General features: G+C 43.9%; 1 protein-coding gene across 8 annotated transcripts; it reads left to right on the top strand.

The window, feature by feature from the left end:
• Window positions 1–75: 75 nt before the first annotated feature.
• On the top strand, window positions 76–18,116 carry ZNF821 (zinc finger protein 821). Of its 8 annotated transcripts, none has more exons than XM_026011615.2 (9): window positions 76–379; window positions 979–1,040; window positions 2,267–2,354; window positions 3,639–3,755; window positions 11,428–11,553; window positions 14,209–14,354; window positions 14,965–15,069; window positions 16,223–16,389; window positions 17,162–18,116. In XM_026011615.2, exons 4-9 carry the CDS (start codon window positions 3,716–3,718, stop codon window positions 17,814–17,816), a joined length of 1,239 nt encoding a protein of 412 aa, XP_025867400.1. In that variant the 5' UTR covers window positions 76–379; window positions 979–1,040; window positions 2,267–2,354; window positions 3,639–3,715; the 3' UTR covers window positions 17,817–18,116. The 8 variants fall into 8 exon arrangements, with proteins under 8 accessions (XP_025867400.1, XP_025867409.1, XP_072587684.1 ...); XM_026011624.2 differs by having other exon boundaries at window positions 108–379; window positions 11,428–11,572; XM_026011617.2 differs by lacking the exon at window positions 2,267–2,354 and having other exon boundaries at window positions 110–379.

The following is an 18,116-nucleotide window of genomic DNA, read 5'->3' as shown; positions in this document are numbered from 1 at the left end:
CCCGCCCACGCCGCCGGGCGCGCGCCTGGGGAGCGGGGAGGGGGACCGGGCTGGGGGAGGGGGAGGGGGAGAGGCGAGGAGAGGCTCGTGCACGCGCCCCGCTCGCTGCGGGTGCGCGAGCAGCGCGCTCCCGCCGCCCGCGTCGCCATCTTTTCCCCCTCCGTCTGTCTGTCTGCCTTGGCTTTGTCCGTCTGCAGCGCCGCCCCTCGGCTCCCCGCCACCGGCTCGGCTCGAAGCCGCCCTCCGCCTGCCGGGGCCCAGTCCCGAGAGCCCCGGCGCGGCCGGCCCGAGCTGCGGCCCGTGGCCCATTGTCCGGCGGTCCGTCTGTCCGGAGGCGGGGCCCAGGGACGCGGAGCGCCGCGGAGCGCCGAGGCGCCGGGTAAAAAAGACCCCCGTCTCCTTCCCTGCGGGGCTGGGCTGAGGATGCAGGGCCGCCTCGCCCTCCCCCGGCTCGCCGGCTGTCGGTCCTTTTGTCTGTCTGCGTCCGGGAGGGGGCCCGGGCTCGGCCAGGCGCCGACGCTGCCCCGGCGCCCGCGTCCAGAGGAGAGGCCGGAGCCGCCGGCTCCCCGCGGGCCGCCCCGCAGCCCCCCGGCGGCCTCGGGCGCGGGAGGGGCGGCCGGGTCGGGCAGGGCGGGGCTCGGCGCGGCGGCCCGGCGTCTGACAGGCGGGGGTGGGGCCGCGCGAGGGGCGGAGGGCGTGCGAGCGCCGACCCGGCGGCAGCCCGGGTCGCGGGCCGCCGAGCGCCTTCTAAATATAGATTTCAGCGGAGACTGTGCGGTCCGCGGGTTTGTCCGGGCCGCCTCGGAACACCTCTGGCTTTTGTCGGGAATTCCTGGGAATCTACCTGTGTCCGTGCCCGGAGAAGCCAAGGGACCTTCTTGGCCGACGGTGCACATGCTCCAGCCCCGGGCGAGCGGGCGCGGGGTGCACAGCGAGGCCGCCGCGTGACCCGCTGCCTTGTCCTCTCCCTTTTGGCAGATACAGATCCTGGGGTTCAGGCGAGTTTACTTTGCGCCGTGGGAACTGCACCAGAGCTGGAGGTGGGAGTGCACCCTCTTTTCTTAAAGCTTGGATTTCACCTGTTTGTTTTTTTTTTTTTTTCATGCTCAAGTCTGTGGTGTGTTCTGGAAGCTGCAACCTAACACCTGTGGGAGAGCAGGGACCATGTTAAGGGGAGATGTTACCCCCCCTCCCCACCCCCGAGGACTCTTAACCTCGTCCTGAAGACAAAGCTCCCTTGCTTTTTACATAGCATCCCTTGCAAGCCTGAATCTCACCGTTTACCTTTCTTCCCTCCCGTCCCGTTTTTTTCTTTTTCTTCCAGATGGTGATGTTCAGGCGGCTCTTCATTTACATTTTTTGTGTTGGTTTCAGATTCGGGCTTGGGAACTGAGGCAGTGTTAAAAGTAAAACCGGATGAGTGATCTTTAGGGCAGTGTGGCTATGAATTTTATTAGCTTTTATTGCCTGTAAGACTATTGTCTGACCTCTTGAGATCTTGCTGTGTAGTCAGGAATGCACTTACATTGCCATTTCTGTATGTATGTATTTTCTTTTTTTATTTTCAAGAGCCCACGACTCCACGGGCTTTCTTTTTTTGAGGGAGGAAAGGGTGCTTCCCCCCCCGCCCTTAATCCCTCAGGTGTGAAGTCCCATTGGGTACCATCTGGTCAGTTCCCCATTTGGCCACTAGGAGGATAGTGAGATGCCGTGGACGCTGCCTATTTAAATATGCAGATGATCATCTCTGTTTATCTCTGTTTCTGACTTGGAGCTTTAGTATTGAACTGTTGCCTCACCAGGATGATCTGAATTGAGCCTGTCTCAAGTTATTTGGCCTTCTTTCAGTATCTCACAGTTTCAGTTTCTGATCTCGATGAAGAGAAAATTTAAAGATTAGTTAATATTTTCCCTATATAATAGAGAGGTGCAGCTCTGCAAGTTTTAGAAAAAAATGATAGACAAACTGCGTTTTATTCAACTCTCTACTTTGTGATTCTCCAGAGTTATAGGAAAAGACTCAAAGTGAATATTCCTTTACTGCTTCCATGAATAAAGTAACTGCTCGGTTAGAAAGAAATGATTTATCCAAACAAAACTTAGGACGGAGAATACATACCATTAGCACTCAGCATACTGCCCTCTAACTAGTTAAAATTGACTTTTACTGTATACATTTGGAGTTGGGTTTTTTGTTGGGTTTTTGTTTTTTGTTGTTGTTGTTGTTTAATTAAAGGTCTGAAAAAGAACTGTGTTTAATATGCAGATATGATAGAAGACTGCCTGAAAGCTGCTTCCTTTGCCACTTCCTGTGGAGGCCTGTCTTTGCCATTTGCGGTTTCTTTCTTCTTTTGGTAAGGGGAGGCAGGATCTGATTACAGGTCTGAGGTCCTTTCTAGCTAGGAGTTAGTTGGCATAACAGGAGAAGAGTCTTCACTAACTGGAGAGCAAAGTATAGTTAGCAATTGCCTCTCTTAGTGCCTCCTAAGGCATTAAACTACTTGCTTATTCAGTGTAAGTACAATTTGAAAAGGCAGGGAACTGGAAGAAAATTTAGAGGGTGACCAGATCCATATTCTTATTTTTGGTAGAAAAGGGAATCTCTCTTTTTTAATTTGTCTGTTTATTCACTGTGCCTTTCATAGAAAATTTCACAGTTTTAACTACTAATCCATTTCAGACTCTCTAACAACACTTACTGCTGGGAAAGTCTTATAAACTAACTGGGAACCTCCATGCTTAAGTATCTGTTCTCTCCAATTTCAGGGGAGCAGATGCAGGTCTCTGCAGCACTTCTGTTTTTGGGGAGCTTTTCTCTGTGCTCTTCCCACTAATCTCTTTGCTACATAGAGGCTGCATTGAAAGGAAGCACTAAAGTTATTAACTTTGACTGCCACTCTGTTAGCCGGGCCAGACTGATGTTCCACACTGGAGGTTGAATTACTACTCAACAGTATGGAGTGCATCTGACTCTTCTGGTGAGAGCTCATCTTCAACATTGGAAGCCTGATTTGATTTAGTGCCCTGTCATCCACAGTGCGCAGCACTGTGCCGACTTCACTAGATAGGGGCTCTGTTTCCCCTGTTGATTGCATTGATAGATGCCTAAAAGTTTTGCGACGTTTCGTGCCTCACAGAGGTGGGATGCTTTGTCACCTCCAGACAAGGTAACTTTTTGAAAAAAACCTCTGGAGGCTCCCAGTTGTTCAGATTGCAGGGCTTGACTTGCAGTGGGCGTGGAACATGTGAGCTGCCACCCTCCTTGCCTTCCTTTTGCTTCCTTTTGCATTTATGGGAGTTACCCCCTTTGAACCTGCAGTGCTTCTAAAGCTGTTTGCCTGAGTTTTTTGCTTCATTTTCTATCCTATGATCTTGATCATGATCACTTAACAGTATTCTGGATTCCACAGATAGATTTAGAGTGGAATTCTCTAAATCCTTTGAAGGAGTTCCCTCTTAAACTTCTTGGGACCTTGATGTTATGCTAGAAATCTATTCTTTTCTTTTTTTGAATCAATTATTTATAACTGGTGAGTTTTGTATGCTCAATGATTATTTTTAAGTCTTTTTAATTTTGTCTAATTTTGTTTATTTTCTGGGAAAAAAGACATGTGCTAACAATATCTTTTTTATTATAGGTCAGCATCCTGCAAGGAGGTAGTAACATATCCAGTTGTGAAACTGGGAAAGGCCAGAGCTCTTGGATTGGGGAAACATGTCCCGTCGGAAACAGACAAATCCGAATAAAGTTCACTGTGAGTACTGGGTTTTGTCTTCTGGAACCTGGGAACATTGAGGGTTGAAATGAAAGAGTAATCTGAATTTAGGTGAAAGGCTCACACTAATTTGTGAAGGAAAAAAGGGCTAAAGAGGTTGAACATGATAGGTTTAAAGTGTGTCTAGTTGCTGGAGGAGGTTTTAGAAATCTGCTTTAGTATGTGCACTTGTTTCATCCTTAGTATTCACATTTACAAACATTTATAAGATATCTGTACAATGTCTTGTGCTAGATGCCAGGGCTGTAAACCAATGTAAGGATATATAAACCGATAATGTAGCCACATACATAAAATAATATCTAAAAACACAAGTAGTATATGCTGAGTATCATATAAGGGTGCTGCAGACTGTGTATACTACAGAAGGTGAAGAAGAGAGTTCCATGGACTGAGGTAGCAGGGAATGCATCATGGAAGAGGCTCTAGACTGTGAACTTGAACTGGGCCTTAGAAGGTAGGAAGTGAATTTTTAAAAAAGGAAGAAGGAAGAGGTAAAATTAGGTAGGGGAAATGATGTGAGCAAAGATACAAGAAGGAATGCACAGGGGTGCTTGGGTGGCTGAGTCAGTTGAGCTTCTGACTCTTGATTTTGGCTCAGGTCATGATCTCAGGGCCATGGTATTGAGCCCCACATTGCGCTCCGTGCTCAGCTCAGGGAGTTGGCTTGGGATTCTCTCTCTCCCCCTCTGCCCCTTACTCTGCTTTACATGCGTTCTCTATCTCTCTCTGTCTTCCTCTAAAATAAATAAATAAAATCTTAAAAAAAAAAGGAATGCACATATTTAGGGGATAAGGAAACTTTGTATGAAGTAGAAGCTTTATTTGTCCGGATGTCATAGGACATGAGATGAGGTTGGAGATGTTTAACTCTACATTGTAGAGGCCTGAAGGCCAGTCCAAGTTCATAGTTCATACTGTGGGCTATAAGGAAGTACTGACAGTTTTCAAGCAGAGCAAGTGGAGTGACATTTAGAATGCAGTGTTTTAGGACGACAAAGCAGTGTGTGGGATAGATCACACAAGATAAAGACTGGTAACAGGAAAACCAGGTATGCACTATTGCCTTGCATTGTTTCTCAGAAGTTTTCTATATTTGTTTTATTTCATCCATAAGACTGGGTAATTCTAGAGGGCAGAGACTATGTCCCACTCATACTTCCTGCTATTCCTCTCTACTTCTAGCACTGCTTATAGGGGATGTTCAAAAGTGCCTTTAAAAAAATTTTTTTTTAAAGATTTTATTTATTCATTCATAGAGACACAGAGAGAGAGGCAGAGACACAGGCAGAGGGAGAAGCAGGCTCCATGCAGGGAGCCTGATGTGGGACTTGATCCCGGGTCTCTGGGATCACGCCCTGGACTGAAGGTGACACTAAACTGCTGAGCCACCCGGGCTGCCCAAAAGTGCCTCTTTAAATTAACACTAATATATTTTTTTAAGATTTTATTTATTTATTCATGACAGAGAGAGAGAAAGAAAGAGAGAGAGAGAGGCAGAGACACAGGCAGAGGGAGAAGCAGGCTCCATGCAGGAAGCCCGCCGTGGGTCTCAATCCTAGGTCTCCAGGATCATGCCCTGGGCTGAAGGTGGCGCTAAACCGCTGAGCCACCGGGGCTGCCCTAAATTAACATTAATATATCAATGCAGATTTGATATAGTTAACCAGTTTCCTATGATCTGGGCAGATAAGCATCTTTACCCAAATATTTAAAAAAGAGACCAATAGCACCCTATTATTATGAACTAACTAAATAAGGTACAGCAACATCTGCAAGAATTCAGTGGCATAACATATGACAGGTTTTTTCTTGAGGAAAGAACTCTACATATGAGAGGATAGATTGGTCAAGGAGTTAGATAAGAGGATTAAAATTTATTAAAAACGTACTGTATGCCAGGTACTATGTACCTTAACTTACTGGGTAATTTTAAGAGTGAGAAAGATAACAGTAGGAACAGAAGAATCAGGAGAGCTTCAGCATTGTATAGGTTAATGAGTTTAGATTAATACACAATTTTTCAACTTAAGTCCTATAAAAGTTTTATAATAGAGCAAGTTTGATGCTCCTAGGAGAATATTATGGAATAGGTGGATGTGGAAGTCTAAATATAAAGGTGAGTGAGTGGTTTAGGAAGAGTTTAGAAATTGCTGCTATAACAGTGAAATGTAGTTGGCCTGAATGTGAGGATTGTCAAGAGGAATATCTCTGGCCTACGTAATCCAGTATAGAGGTTTAGGAGGATTGTCTTCTCCTCTCTGGTTGAAAATGAGTATTAGGGCAGCCTGGGTGGCTCAGTGGTTTAGCCGCCTTCAGCCCAGGGCCTGATGCTGGAGACCCGGGATTAAGTCCCACATCAGGCTCCCTGCATGGAGCCTGCTTCTCCCTCTGCCTCTGTCTCTGCCTCTGTCTCTCCCTGTGTCTCTCATGAATAAATAAATAAAATCTTAAGAAAAAAAAAGAAAATGAGTATTAATTAAAGACATGGATGTGACCCTAAGAAGGCAGGGCAGGAAAGGTACTCTCAGTAAGAGATAAGGGGGTCACAGATAAGGCAATCAGAGGAGTTGGACATTTACCTATAAAAGCCACCTGTCCAAAGAGACTTGGTTAGATTTAAGGAGAGTAGGCCTTAAGAGAGTGGCGGAGATGAGGGCATGATCATGATAAGGCCAGAGGAAGCTAGTAGAGGCCTGTATGGCCTTTGCCTGCATCCATGGAGCATCCGCTGAATCTCCTCCCACCATAGCCGAACCAAGGATGAACTGGTATTGGTTCAGAAAACAGATGGACAGGGCAGCCTGGGTGGCTCAGCAGTTTAGTGCCACTTTCAGTCCAGGGCCTGATCCTGGAGACCCAGGATCGAGTCTTGTGTCTGGTCGGGCTCCCTACATGGAGCCTGCTTCTCCTTCTGCCTGTGTCTCTGCCTTTCTCTCTTTCTGTGTCTCTCATGAATAAATAAATAAAATCTTAAAAAAAATAAAAACAAAACAGAAGGACAAATAGGCCATGGAGAAGAGACTATCACGTATCCACAGTGGCAGAAATAGTTTCCAGAGCAAGTGAACATCATACTGTGGTGGAGTGGGTGGGACTATGAGGACTTTGTGGTAGGGACCATTAGGAGGGCTGTGAACAGAAATGTTTAGCTGTAACTAAAAAGCAGACCCACGGGGAGGTGCTGTTTTCAGTGATGCATTTGGGAAGGGAACTATGGAGGCTTCTCAGGTAATAGACTAAGTCTGACTACCAAAGAAAAGACACTAAGATTCCCTGGTTTCTCAGGACTTTCTACTTATTAACTATTTGGAGACTGAAGCTGATCCTTCCTTTTTCAAAAAGGCATCTTCTCATTGCCCATGACAATAATGGCAAGTAGGAATAGGTAATTTCAGTCTGCTGGCCACTTGGGTCTCCTCTTCCCTTGCAGTGAAATGGAACCAATCAAATGTATTGAATTTAATGCTGCTCATCTATTTAAAGTAAATGGAATGGACTGAAGGTCTGGGAGGCAAGAATGTCTGCACAAGTTTTGTTGAAATGTTAAAGCCAATCAGCACTCCAGTAGAGTAATGGCTGAGCTCCATTACATCTGCCTTCTGGGAAGAAGATTGTGGCGTGAAGCTCAAAGCGGGCCTAAAAGAATATATTAAGAATCCCACTGCTGTAGGCTGGCAGCATGTGTCACATCCACTTTAAAAGCCGACAGGCAGGCTGCACTGGCAGTTACTCAGCTTTCCTCAGGACTGCCTCTGTATCTAAATTACCATAATGATCTCTCCTTTCCTCAGAAACATCCAGAAATATTTCGTAGTTTCCTTAGTTCATTAACAGATTTGACACAGAGCTTTCTGAATAAAAAGCCCAGAATTGTTAGTCTCGGAGAAACTGCTGTTGGGCTTTTAGATCTTCCTCATCTCACCTCCTCCTGAGTAAAAGTTTCTGTCAACTGTTTCTAGAGAGGTTGAAAATAGAGTCCCTTGTATACTCTCCTTTGGTGTGTTTATGCTAAGCAAACCACTAAAAACCTTAAGGCACTTTTGTTTTCAGATTGCAAAGTACAAACAAGACTAAAAACTTTGAACTCCAATACAAGCTTCTTGGCTTTTACAGAGGAATAGGAAAAAAAGCCTTTAAAGTTCCTTCTCTTCAAAAAGCACAACTTGTTTTGTCCTTGTTCGTTCTGTCAGCATCCTTGTGAGGTAAATGGCTATGTTCCCAGCATGTGGTAGCACCTTGGGTTACAGATACTGTCAGCTGGAATGGAATCCTAAGGTTCTCATTCCCAAGACTAGCTCACTTTTTTCTGAATTCGACATCTGGTCTTTTAGAATTATTTTTCAGATGCTTTGCTTTACTTAACTTCAGTCAGCCAGAAATTGCATTTATTTAATTGCACCAAGGACTTAAAGCAGAGAATTGTAAGATCTTTGCCTTTCTAGTAACTTTCATCCTGGGCTTTTCATCTGTTCTACAGACTTGGTTGGATGGCCTTGTTCTTGTCTGAGAAACAGTCAAATCAGACAAATAGTATCTTGATTTTATACCAAAAAGAAAAAAAAGCGGTGGCACCTTCCTTTTTACTGTAGAGCTTAGATGACTTGTTCTTAGCTATTAATAGATAAATAAATACCCATGTTAAATAAGATGGTTGCCCTACATTAATATCTAGAGACCTGAGGGTTTTTTTAACCTACTACAATAGTCTCAAGATAGAAGGAAAATAATAATTCTGCATTATAAAAGCAGGCAATTATATAACACTTCTTAAGCACCAGTATCTCTATGGATCACATTTGACTTGAGTTACTATGACATACTTTTAGGTATGTAAAAGGTATCACCACTTTCAGTATCATAGCGCAAAATATCACTGTCCTTTTATGAGAGGATAGTTCTGAACAGTGGGATTTAGAACTTAGGTAAATAGTGATTACTGGAAGATCATTCACATATCTTCTCCTGAGATATGCCAAAATCACTTTTTTAAAGATTTTTATATATTTTGCTTTATACTGATGTTTAAGATAGGAATAGCCCTGAGGAATGAATTTTACTTTACCCTTTTTCCCAAGTGAGGAATAGAAGCAAATATAAGAGCACAGCTTTTCTTTCCAAACTGACAAAAAGGAATAACAGAATTAATTTATTCCAACTATACTAAGTGGGATTGCCAGCAAAAGTCCTAGATAGGGCCATCATATGGAATAGACTCTCCTCTGTTCTGTGAAGGCCTAAATATCTAGACAATATCAATAGACAAAAAATTTGAGCTCAAGTTGGTACATCTAAACTGAATTACTAGTTGATCTTGAAAAGCACTTATTCTTTTAGAGGCCCTTCTACTAATCTAATGGTAATTACCTATTAAGGGAAAAAAAGTATTCTTCACGCATTATAAACCTAGGTTGTTTCTTTAGAGATGAGAAGTGTCATTGATGAGAATGGTCTGCCCCTTGATAATTATCTGCTGGTATATAACATGTTCCTTAGTGCCATTTCTGCCCATGGTTTCTAGGTCTGAAAGCATGCATCTACCCAGAAGAATTCAATAACTAGTCCAGTTGGCCATGGTCTTGTGGTTACAGTGCAACCACCATGAAGAAAAATATTTTCCTTCTGCAGAAAGGATAAGGAGGTGCTTATAACAGCATTCATGTTTTGCTTTCCTTAGCAGTAATTTATATCCAGCTTGTGATTGTGATATTTTGAAAATGAATTTAAAGTAGCTTATTTTTCTTTTACTTGCGGGTTGTGTGGCTAGAAGTTCACTTGAACCCTTACCACCTCTCCTCCTACTCACATTATCAATCAGAGTAGCCCCGGGGTTAGTCTCACCTCAGCATGGTAACTCATCACAGGGTGTCAGAACCATCAAAATGATGGGCCCCTTTGTCATTTACTGGCCCTGAGAATATTATTTTGGTATTTGAAGTGTAGCATGAGTTACTTATGGTATGATGGTAATATTATCGCTAGGACCAGAGCCATTCTTCTCACACAGAGACAAGCATTTGTTTTCAGCAAAACTACTTTGATGAACCATCTAACCTGCTTACATCTCTCTTAGCAGTTTAAAAATATGGATATTAGAGCTGTACAGACCTGGTTCGAATACTTTGCTCTACTATAAACTTTAGTTTTCTCTTAAGTAAAATATGGGTAGGAATACCTACCACATAGAGTTTGGCAGAGAATTAAGATAAAAACTATAAAGCACTTAACATAGAGCCTGGAACTAGGACATACCAAATAGTAGTTATTATTAGTGTTTAGCACTTAGGATATGGACACTCACTGAATTTTTGCCGAATAAATGCCTAAGTGAATCACATGAAGCTTGCTTCACATCAGTTCTTTCATTGCCTGACAACGATAGCACAGGTCAACTGACCATTTCTCCTACCTCATTGTATCCTGTCTTGGAACCTGAGCCTGTTTACTTTCCTTTCTCTCCAGTAAGAAAGTGCCTGGCCTATTGTCAGACATTTCACTAGGGCTGTTTATTATTCTCTCTTGGTGGCTGGAGAATGGGGACTGTAGTTTCCACTCTGACTGAGATAATGGAAACCTCTAGAAACTCAATTCTTTTTTCTCCTTATGCCGGCCTTTTGGAAATAAAAGAGTACTTAAATGTTAACACTTCAGTAACCACACAGATTGTAGGCAGAGTTCATCGAAAGTAAATGCAGGGACACCTGGTGGCTCAGCTGTTGAGCAGCTGCCTTCGGCTCAGGGCGGGATCCTGGAATCCGGGACTGAGTCCCACATCAGGCTCCCTGTGAAAAGCCTGCTTCTCCCTCTGCCTATGTCTCTGCCCCCTCTCTCTGTGTCTCTCATGAATAAATAAATAAATTAAGAAAAAAAAAAGTAAATGCATACTCAAGGACAGGTCCGGGGCTTTTGGATATTTCATACAAGAAAAGAAGAAAGAAAAAAGACCACATTGACCAAGGAGACTAGATAAAATATTATTTTTTGTTAATTAGTTGGTGTGGTTCAGGAAGTTCATTCCTCAGCAAAAATGAGTTCGTATATTATCTGTTCTTTTAATTTATTATTCAACCAGTTGTTGATTTGCTTGTGGTTAATTCTGATAGACATAGGAGAAGCAAGGAAGAACTTCCAAACCATGTCTTGAAAGGAGGGTGGCTGAAAGATAAGATTAGAGAGATTGTTGTTTGGAAGGATTATTCGAAGCAGTTGTTTATAGTCAGAGATAGACACTGAGTCAGGGCCATAATGTTAGTACACTAAGATTCAGAGATTGTGCCCAGATATGTTGCCCTTTTTATCATCCTATCACTTTGCCTCTTCTGCCTCTCTCACCAATCCTGATGGAAGGTTATAAATGGAATTGAGATTCTGAATCTAAATTTGTAAAGTAGCAATTGATAACCTTTTGAAAGGACTCAAGATTAGGAGGATTTAAGCAAGTTACACTTTCTAGAGCATCTGGCTTACTACCCAGGAAGAGTAGCCATGCCCAGAAATTCTAGGAAGCAGCAAGCTGACTTAGAGATGAATGACCCCACCATAGGGTACCTGCCTGTCTCCTACCTTTGAATGGTCTGACTTTTCAACCAGCTTGCCTGGGGATTTATGCTGCCCAGCTGGTGGCCTGACTATTTTTCCTTGTGACCACCAGGGGATCAAGTATTTGCTGGGTTAGAAGAGCAAGCCCGCCAGGCGATGATGAAAACTGATTTTCCTGGAGACCTTGGCAGTCAGCGACAAGCTATCCAACAACTAAGAGATCAGGACTCCAGTAGCAGTGAGTTCTGCACCTTCTGGTAATGACTCAGGGCAATGGGAGAAGAATTATCAGAGTGTGTGTGCTCTGGGGATTGTGCATGGGGGTTGGGAGGAAGATATGAAGATTTGTGGATCCTCAGTGTTTCCAAAGGTGCTCTAAGTTATATGAGCATATGCTTATCCAGAGAGAGGACAGGTTTGGCATTATTTTTTTTTAACCCATGGACTGCAGTAGTTGGTGCAGTACCATACACAGACAGGTTTGTGATGACTGTGATAGGTGCATAGGGATAATTAGTACTCAACCTGTCCCTGGGTTAGGCCAAATGAAAAGAAGAGAATCTCTGTCTCCTAGAGTCTGTATACTCACAACAAAATGTAAAGAGTGGCATTAATGAAACTTTTGCTTGAGTACCCAGTTTAATGTTACACAAGAAGATTTGCTTACTGATGAGATTATGCATCATATAAAATGCTAAAGTCAGAGCACCTGACTGGCTCACTTGGTAGAACAGGTGACTCTTAATCTTGGAGTCAAGAGTTTGAGCCCCACAGTGGGTGTAGATATTAAAAAAATAAATTTTTTAAAAAAGGAAATAAAATGCTAAAGCCAAGGTCTTCCCACACCAAGTCCTAAGAAAATTCTGGAAAGAGATGGAAAAGACAGTGGCTGGTAACTAGCTGAACTTCATGGATCATCTGCCCCATGACCTGCCTGAACAAATATATTTGAGATGTATTATTTCCTAGGATGATTTCCATACTTTACTAATCATATCCATCTGATATGGTTGGTATTACTGTCAATTCAGAGTGACATTTTTTATTTTTCTCCACATTTGGGGTTGAATAACAGAAGGAAAGAGTTCAGCAGCCTTCTAGGAACCATAGTTTCCACTCAAACTAATAATTTAGCAACAAAAAACCAATAATAATTTAGCATCTAATTGCTTAGGTACAGAAAAATGAAACCAAAGATTTCTAGAAAACCTCTGGGAACCACCAGCTTGAGTAACAGGATACGAACAGCAACATCTATAAAGTCTAATAGGTTTCCATTCTGGAAAAGCTGCATCATCCTTCTAGAAGGCATACTTACTTTTTAAAAATATTTTTAGTAGAGAGCTATGTTTGGATTTTTGATCAGTCATGTAATGTGTTTGATACAATGTTGTCTTAGATTAAGTTTACAAAAAAAAAAAAGATTAAGTTTACAAATATTCCAGATAAACTGGTGAGAAAATATGGTATGATTTAATCTGTTCCAATCTTTCATTATTGAGATGAATTCAGATGAAAGCTTTGGGCTAGGGAATAAGGCATACATACCATAGATGTTCCAGGGCCCAAATCCAGTCCACCAGGCTGGTGGAATATTTAATAGGAACACACGTAACTACTAGCAGATGATCTGGTTAGATTTTTCTTTGAAGAGAAGGAATGTAGTCAGTTTTGCCCAGATAATGGTGGATTTAAACATTACATAGGGATAGCAGAGAGAAGACAAGCACTGTTAGCTAGGGAAGCTGAGTCTCACAGGTGCAAGTCTACCTTGTATTTCTCTTGCTCACAGTCTGGCCCAGGAATCCAGGATCTAAGTGTGGTTGGGATGGGACTGGGGTCTCACAGCTTTCCTAGGCTTTGCGTCCTCTTGTGATCTTCAAGATACTAGCACTTCTTTTTTTCCTTTTCAGAAAAAACTCCTTTTTTTTATTGTGGCGTTTAAAAAATCTCCCCCCCCCCATTTTATAAGTAATAGGGGAAAACATCAGCCCACAAAATCCTTGCAGATCCCCCAGCCACAGGCAGACCTCCCCATAGCCACATCCTAGCCCCTAAATGAAAGCAAACTCAAATTTTTAGTCACAAGAAATTAGATTTCATCCTATAGAATGGCTTGTTCCCCTCCACTTAATGCAGTCAGTTATCTGTCAGATAATCCAGAGAACCAACAGAAACAATGGATTTATTTAGCCTAGAATTCTGAGTTACTAGTGGAGTAAGAGCACACTGAGTCAGGTGGCACAACAAATGGCCTAAGGTGGTTTACTGTGCTCTTTTTACCATCGGACTGAACAAGCTTTTCCCTAGAGGGTGACATCATTTTTAACTAATTAACTACTGCCTCCTTTATAAATAAGAGGAAGGAAAAACTTGCTGGTTTTTCTCTAAGTGTGCCTTAGGGTTTGTTGGGAGAGAAAAGATTAGTGGGACTCAGAATATAATAGTATATGTGATACCATGGAAAAATTGTGCAGGGGGTTATGGAGAAAAATAAGTAATAAAATCACTGAGAAATGTGGGTAAGTCAGAGGTGGTGTGTTGTGGGAATGAGCATGGTGTGAGATGCTTGGAGGTGTGATTTCAAGTATGAGATATTTGGAAATCGTGTGTAAGAAGAATTACTTTTATGATAATATAAGGGTCCAATAACTATCTTTTAATGCAGTTTTGCCTCAGATTTTCTCTGTAGTATAAATGACATTATAAACAATAGCTATAGCTCTTCCACTTAACATGATTTGTACCCAACTATATAAGCTTTACATTGATACCTACTCTATTATGGAAGATCTGAAAATGTTTTCCATTATAGCTACAAACCCTAAGGTGGAAAGCAACTCAAGATGTATTCATGCAAAATCAGAACAAGTGACCAATTTGTATGTTCCAGGTGACAGTGAGGGTGATGAAGAGGAGACCACACAAGATGAAGTCTCTTCCCACACATCAGAGGAAGATGGAGGGGTGGTCAAAGTGGAGAAAGAGTTAGAAAATACGGAGCAGCCTGTTGGTGGGAATGAAGTGCCAGAGCATGAGGCAAGTGACAACGGCTCCCAAGCCCAGGAGGTTTGAGCCACAGTAATGGTCTTGCCTCTGGTGGCCTCCTGGGCCTTCATGTGAAGCCTGTCTTCCTTCACAGCTCCATTTATCCAAACCTCACACACAACTCCCAACACACGAGCTTTCCTATTTACCCATATATCACTAACCCTAGCACGGCCTCCCTACTTCTTTCCAGACAGAACATCACTTTTGCAAGACTATCAGCCAACTTCCTGAAGTCTCCTCTTGCAAATATAAGTCAGAGTGTTACCTGAGGTGCTCTCTTCTCTTTAAATTGTTTCCTGAGGATTCCTGCAAGAAGCACAGCAGGAGGGAAGCTAATCCTGAGAGGGGGTAAAATAGATCAGTTCTCCCTGGGGCAGCCCCTATGTCCTCAGGGCAGGAAGCCTTGAAGAAAATGAAGATAGGAGCAAATGTGATTCCCTTCCCCTATTACTTTTCCCTTTGGTCCATAATAGGAACCTAAGGATAACATGTGATATCAGGTTGTGTTCCTTTTAACAGGATACCCTGTTAAAAGAAGTAGGGGCAGGGCAAAGAGTGGTAAACAGTCTTAATGAATTGCCTGCTTGTTGAATTGCAGGTCACGGGGAACTTGAATTCTGACCCCTTACTTGGAATCTGCCAGTGTCCCCTCTGCCAGCTAGACTGTGGGAGTCGGGAGCAGCTGATTGCTCATGTGTACCAGGTATGGGCTGGGGAGCCACACACTCCAGAACATGAATGCCAGCAGCTTGTTTAGCTTTTGCTTCCAGCTCCCAGGGGAACCTTAGGTTGTGGCTTCCAGTAAGACTCCACTCTAGTCCCCAGAATGTTTTAGAGAATAAGTGGGATATGTTGGGTAAAGCTGTTCTGGGTTCCCAAGCAGATGCACTATGAAATTAAGTATTTTTTTTTTCAAAGTTACTTAATGTTTTTTTCTTTTTTTTCTTTTTTTCTTTCTTTTTAAGAGAGGGGGTGGGGGAGGAGCAGAGGACAAGAGAGAATCCTAAGCAAGGCTCCACTCCTAGCAATGGAGCCCAACTCCAGGAGGGTTGGATTCAGTCTCACAACCCTGAGATCATGACCTGAGCCAAGATCAGGAGTCAAGCCCTTAACCAACTGAGCCACCTAGGTGCCCTAATGCATATTTTAAATAGTGAAATAGAAACTAACATCTGTTAAAAATGAGGGCTTTGTTTTAAAGAGGAAATAATGAGTTAACATAAAAGTTTTTATGATACTAGAAAAAGTATAAATGAGGGGATCAGAAAAACACAAATTTTTGTGCTCTTTTTGCCCCGATCCAATTGTAGAGCACCTGTGTCTTGTGATCTATATTAGAAAGGCATTAGCACACATGCAGCCTGGGTTTTACCATAATGATAGTTGATTCATGAAAAGAGGCTTTTCTTTAGAAGATTGTTTTTAAAAGATTTATGAAAAGACAGGACAAAATGCTTTTGGATACCAGTCTTCCCAGCCAGCTTCTGCAGTTGGCCTTCACTGCTCCCTTGACAGACACCTGTGAGGTAAGCAGATAGAAATTATCCCAGGCATGAATTCTTCACAGGTTTTGAAGAGGGCTCTGGCTCTGGCGCCTTATTGTTCACCAAGCCAGCCACATGTTCCAGAATATAGTCTAAACTCAAACTAATGAAATCTGAAACCATAATCTGAATGGTCTGGCCCTTCTGAAGGCCTGTTAACACAAGAGACTTCCAGGTGCTAAGCAGGGAGCATACTTGCAAATCCCTTGTCTGAGACTAAGGAAAGGGGATTTTCCCAGAAAGCAGTTTCTGAGTGGGCATAGATTTTATTAAAAGTAGCATGAGTTTACAGATTAAGGCTCTGTTTTACAGCACACTGCAGCAGTGGTGAGCGCCAAGAGCTACATGTGTCCTGTCTGTGGCCGGGCCCTAAGCTCCCCAGGGTCATTGGGTCGTCACCTCCTAATCCACTCGGAAGACCAGAGGTCTAACTGTGCTGTGTGTGGAGCCCGTTTTACCAGCCATGCCACATTTAACAGGTTAGCTGGTCACCTAACCCTCTTGCTCTGGGAACAAATTATCGGGTATGGTTCTGCTTTCCCAAATCAAGAGAAAAGCTATAAATAGGTAATGCAAAGGCAACGGACTCTTTGGAAATACAAGTGATAAAGCTAGTAAATATGTCCATTTTATTAGTTATCCCCAAAGAGAAATGAATTCTCTTTGAATCCTATCCATTTCTTTCCCCTGAAAATATTCTTATTTTCATCTAGAAAGAGATGATTGGGCGGCAGGGGGAGTCCAAAAACATTCATGATAAAGCTTGGGGAAAGAAGTTACAGGGTGCTGAGAGTCCCCTGATGTGAGGACATAGTCTGTACTGTGTCCCAGAAGACTGGAAGTATGTGAATTGTGTCCTAGTTCCATTTGCCTGGGGTACTCTACAGAGTTGGCCAGGGCAGGAGGGGTTGAGCCAGTGGACTCCCTTACAGGCAAGCTTCCATCTCAAGAAGGACTGCCCTACACAGCTCTTACAAACACCATCAGCCAGCTGGAATGAAAACTGCACATTTGTAGGGGATATCTGGCATTTCGCTCAGTCTCTACCTCAAGGAGGGTTTTAAAACTTGGTAGACCCCCTAGCTCAGAGAAGGTGCTGGGTAGGAGAGATAGGAGAGGTCTCTCAAGTACTCAAATCTGACCCCTAGTGGTGAACTTGGAGCAACTGGCCTGATGGGACCAGGATGAGTCTGAGCTGGATACTTGAGCCTTGCTAGGAGACACTAACCATCCAAAATTTTTGTATTCCAGTGAGAAACTCCCTGAAGTACTTAACATGGAATCCCTACCCCCAGCCCATAGTGAGGGCCCCTCCAGTGCTGAGGGGAAGGACATTGCCTTTAGTCCTCCAGTGTACCCTGCTGGAATTCTGCTTGTGTGCAACAATTGTGCTGCCTACCGTAAGCTACTGGAAGCACAGACCCCCAGTGTTCGCAAGTGGGCCCTACGCCGACAGAATGAACCTTTGGAGGTTCGGCTGCAGCGGCTGGAACGAGAGCGCACAGCCAAGAAAAGTCGGCGGGACAATGAGACCCCAGAGGAGCGGGAAGTAAGGCGAATGAGGGACCGTGAAGCCAAGCGCCTGCAGCGCATGCAGGAGACAGATGAGCAGCGAGCACGCCGGCTGCAGCGGGATCGAGAGGCTATGAGGCTGAAGCGGGCCAATGAAACCCCAGAAAAGAGGCAGGCCCGGCTCATCCGGGAGCGGGAAGCCAAGCGGCTCAAGAGGAGGCTGGAGAAAATGGACATGATGTTACGAGCCCAGTTTGGCCAGGACCCTTCTGCCATGGCGGCCTTAGCAGCCGAAATGAACTTCTTCCAGCTACCTGTGAGTGGGGTGGAGTTGGACAGCCAGCTCCTGGGCAAGATGGCCTTTGAAGAGCAGAACAGCAGCTCTCTGCACTGAACCCACCTGCCCTCCCACTCACCCAGGGCCACAGGGATCAGTGCTGCAGCCACCCACAGGGCCCTGTCCTTACTGCCAGAGGCAGGCCTGGGTGTGTTGCAGGTGGACCTAAACACTTCTTGCATGTGGGAGCAGGATGATGGGGTCAGCAGCAAGCCAGCTTAAGGCAGCTCTGGACAAGGGAGTAGGCACTCCAGAGACCTGGACTCCCAGCCCACTGCTGCAGGGCATGCTTATAGGACTATGGGGCCCAGTGCGGCCCATGGAGTTGTGAGGGCAAATAAATTAATTTTATCTTTA

Source organism: Vulpes vulpes, chromosome 12 (genome assembly GCF_048418805.1).
Source record: "Vulpes vulpes isolate BD-2025 chromosome 12, VulVul3, whole genome shotgun sequence".
Lineage (NCBI taxonomy): Eukaryota > Metazoa > Chordata > Mammalia > Carnivora > Canidae > Vulpes > Vulpes vulpes.
Note: the sequence above shows the minus strand (reverse complement) of the source record. Positions and strands in the feature narration are given on the sequence as shown.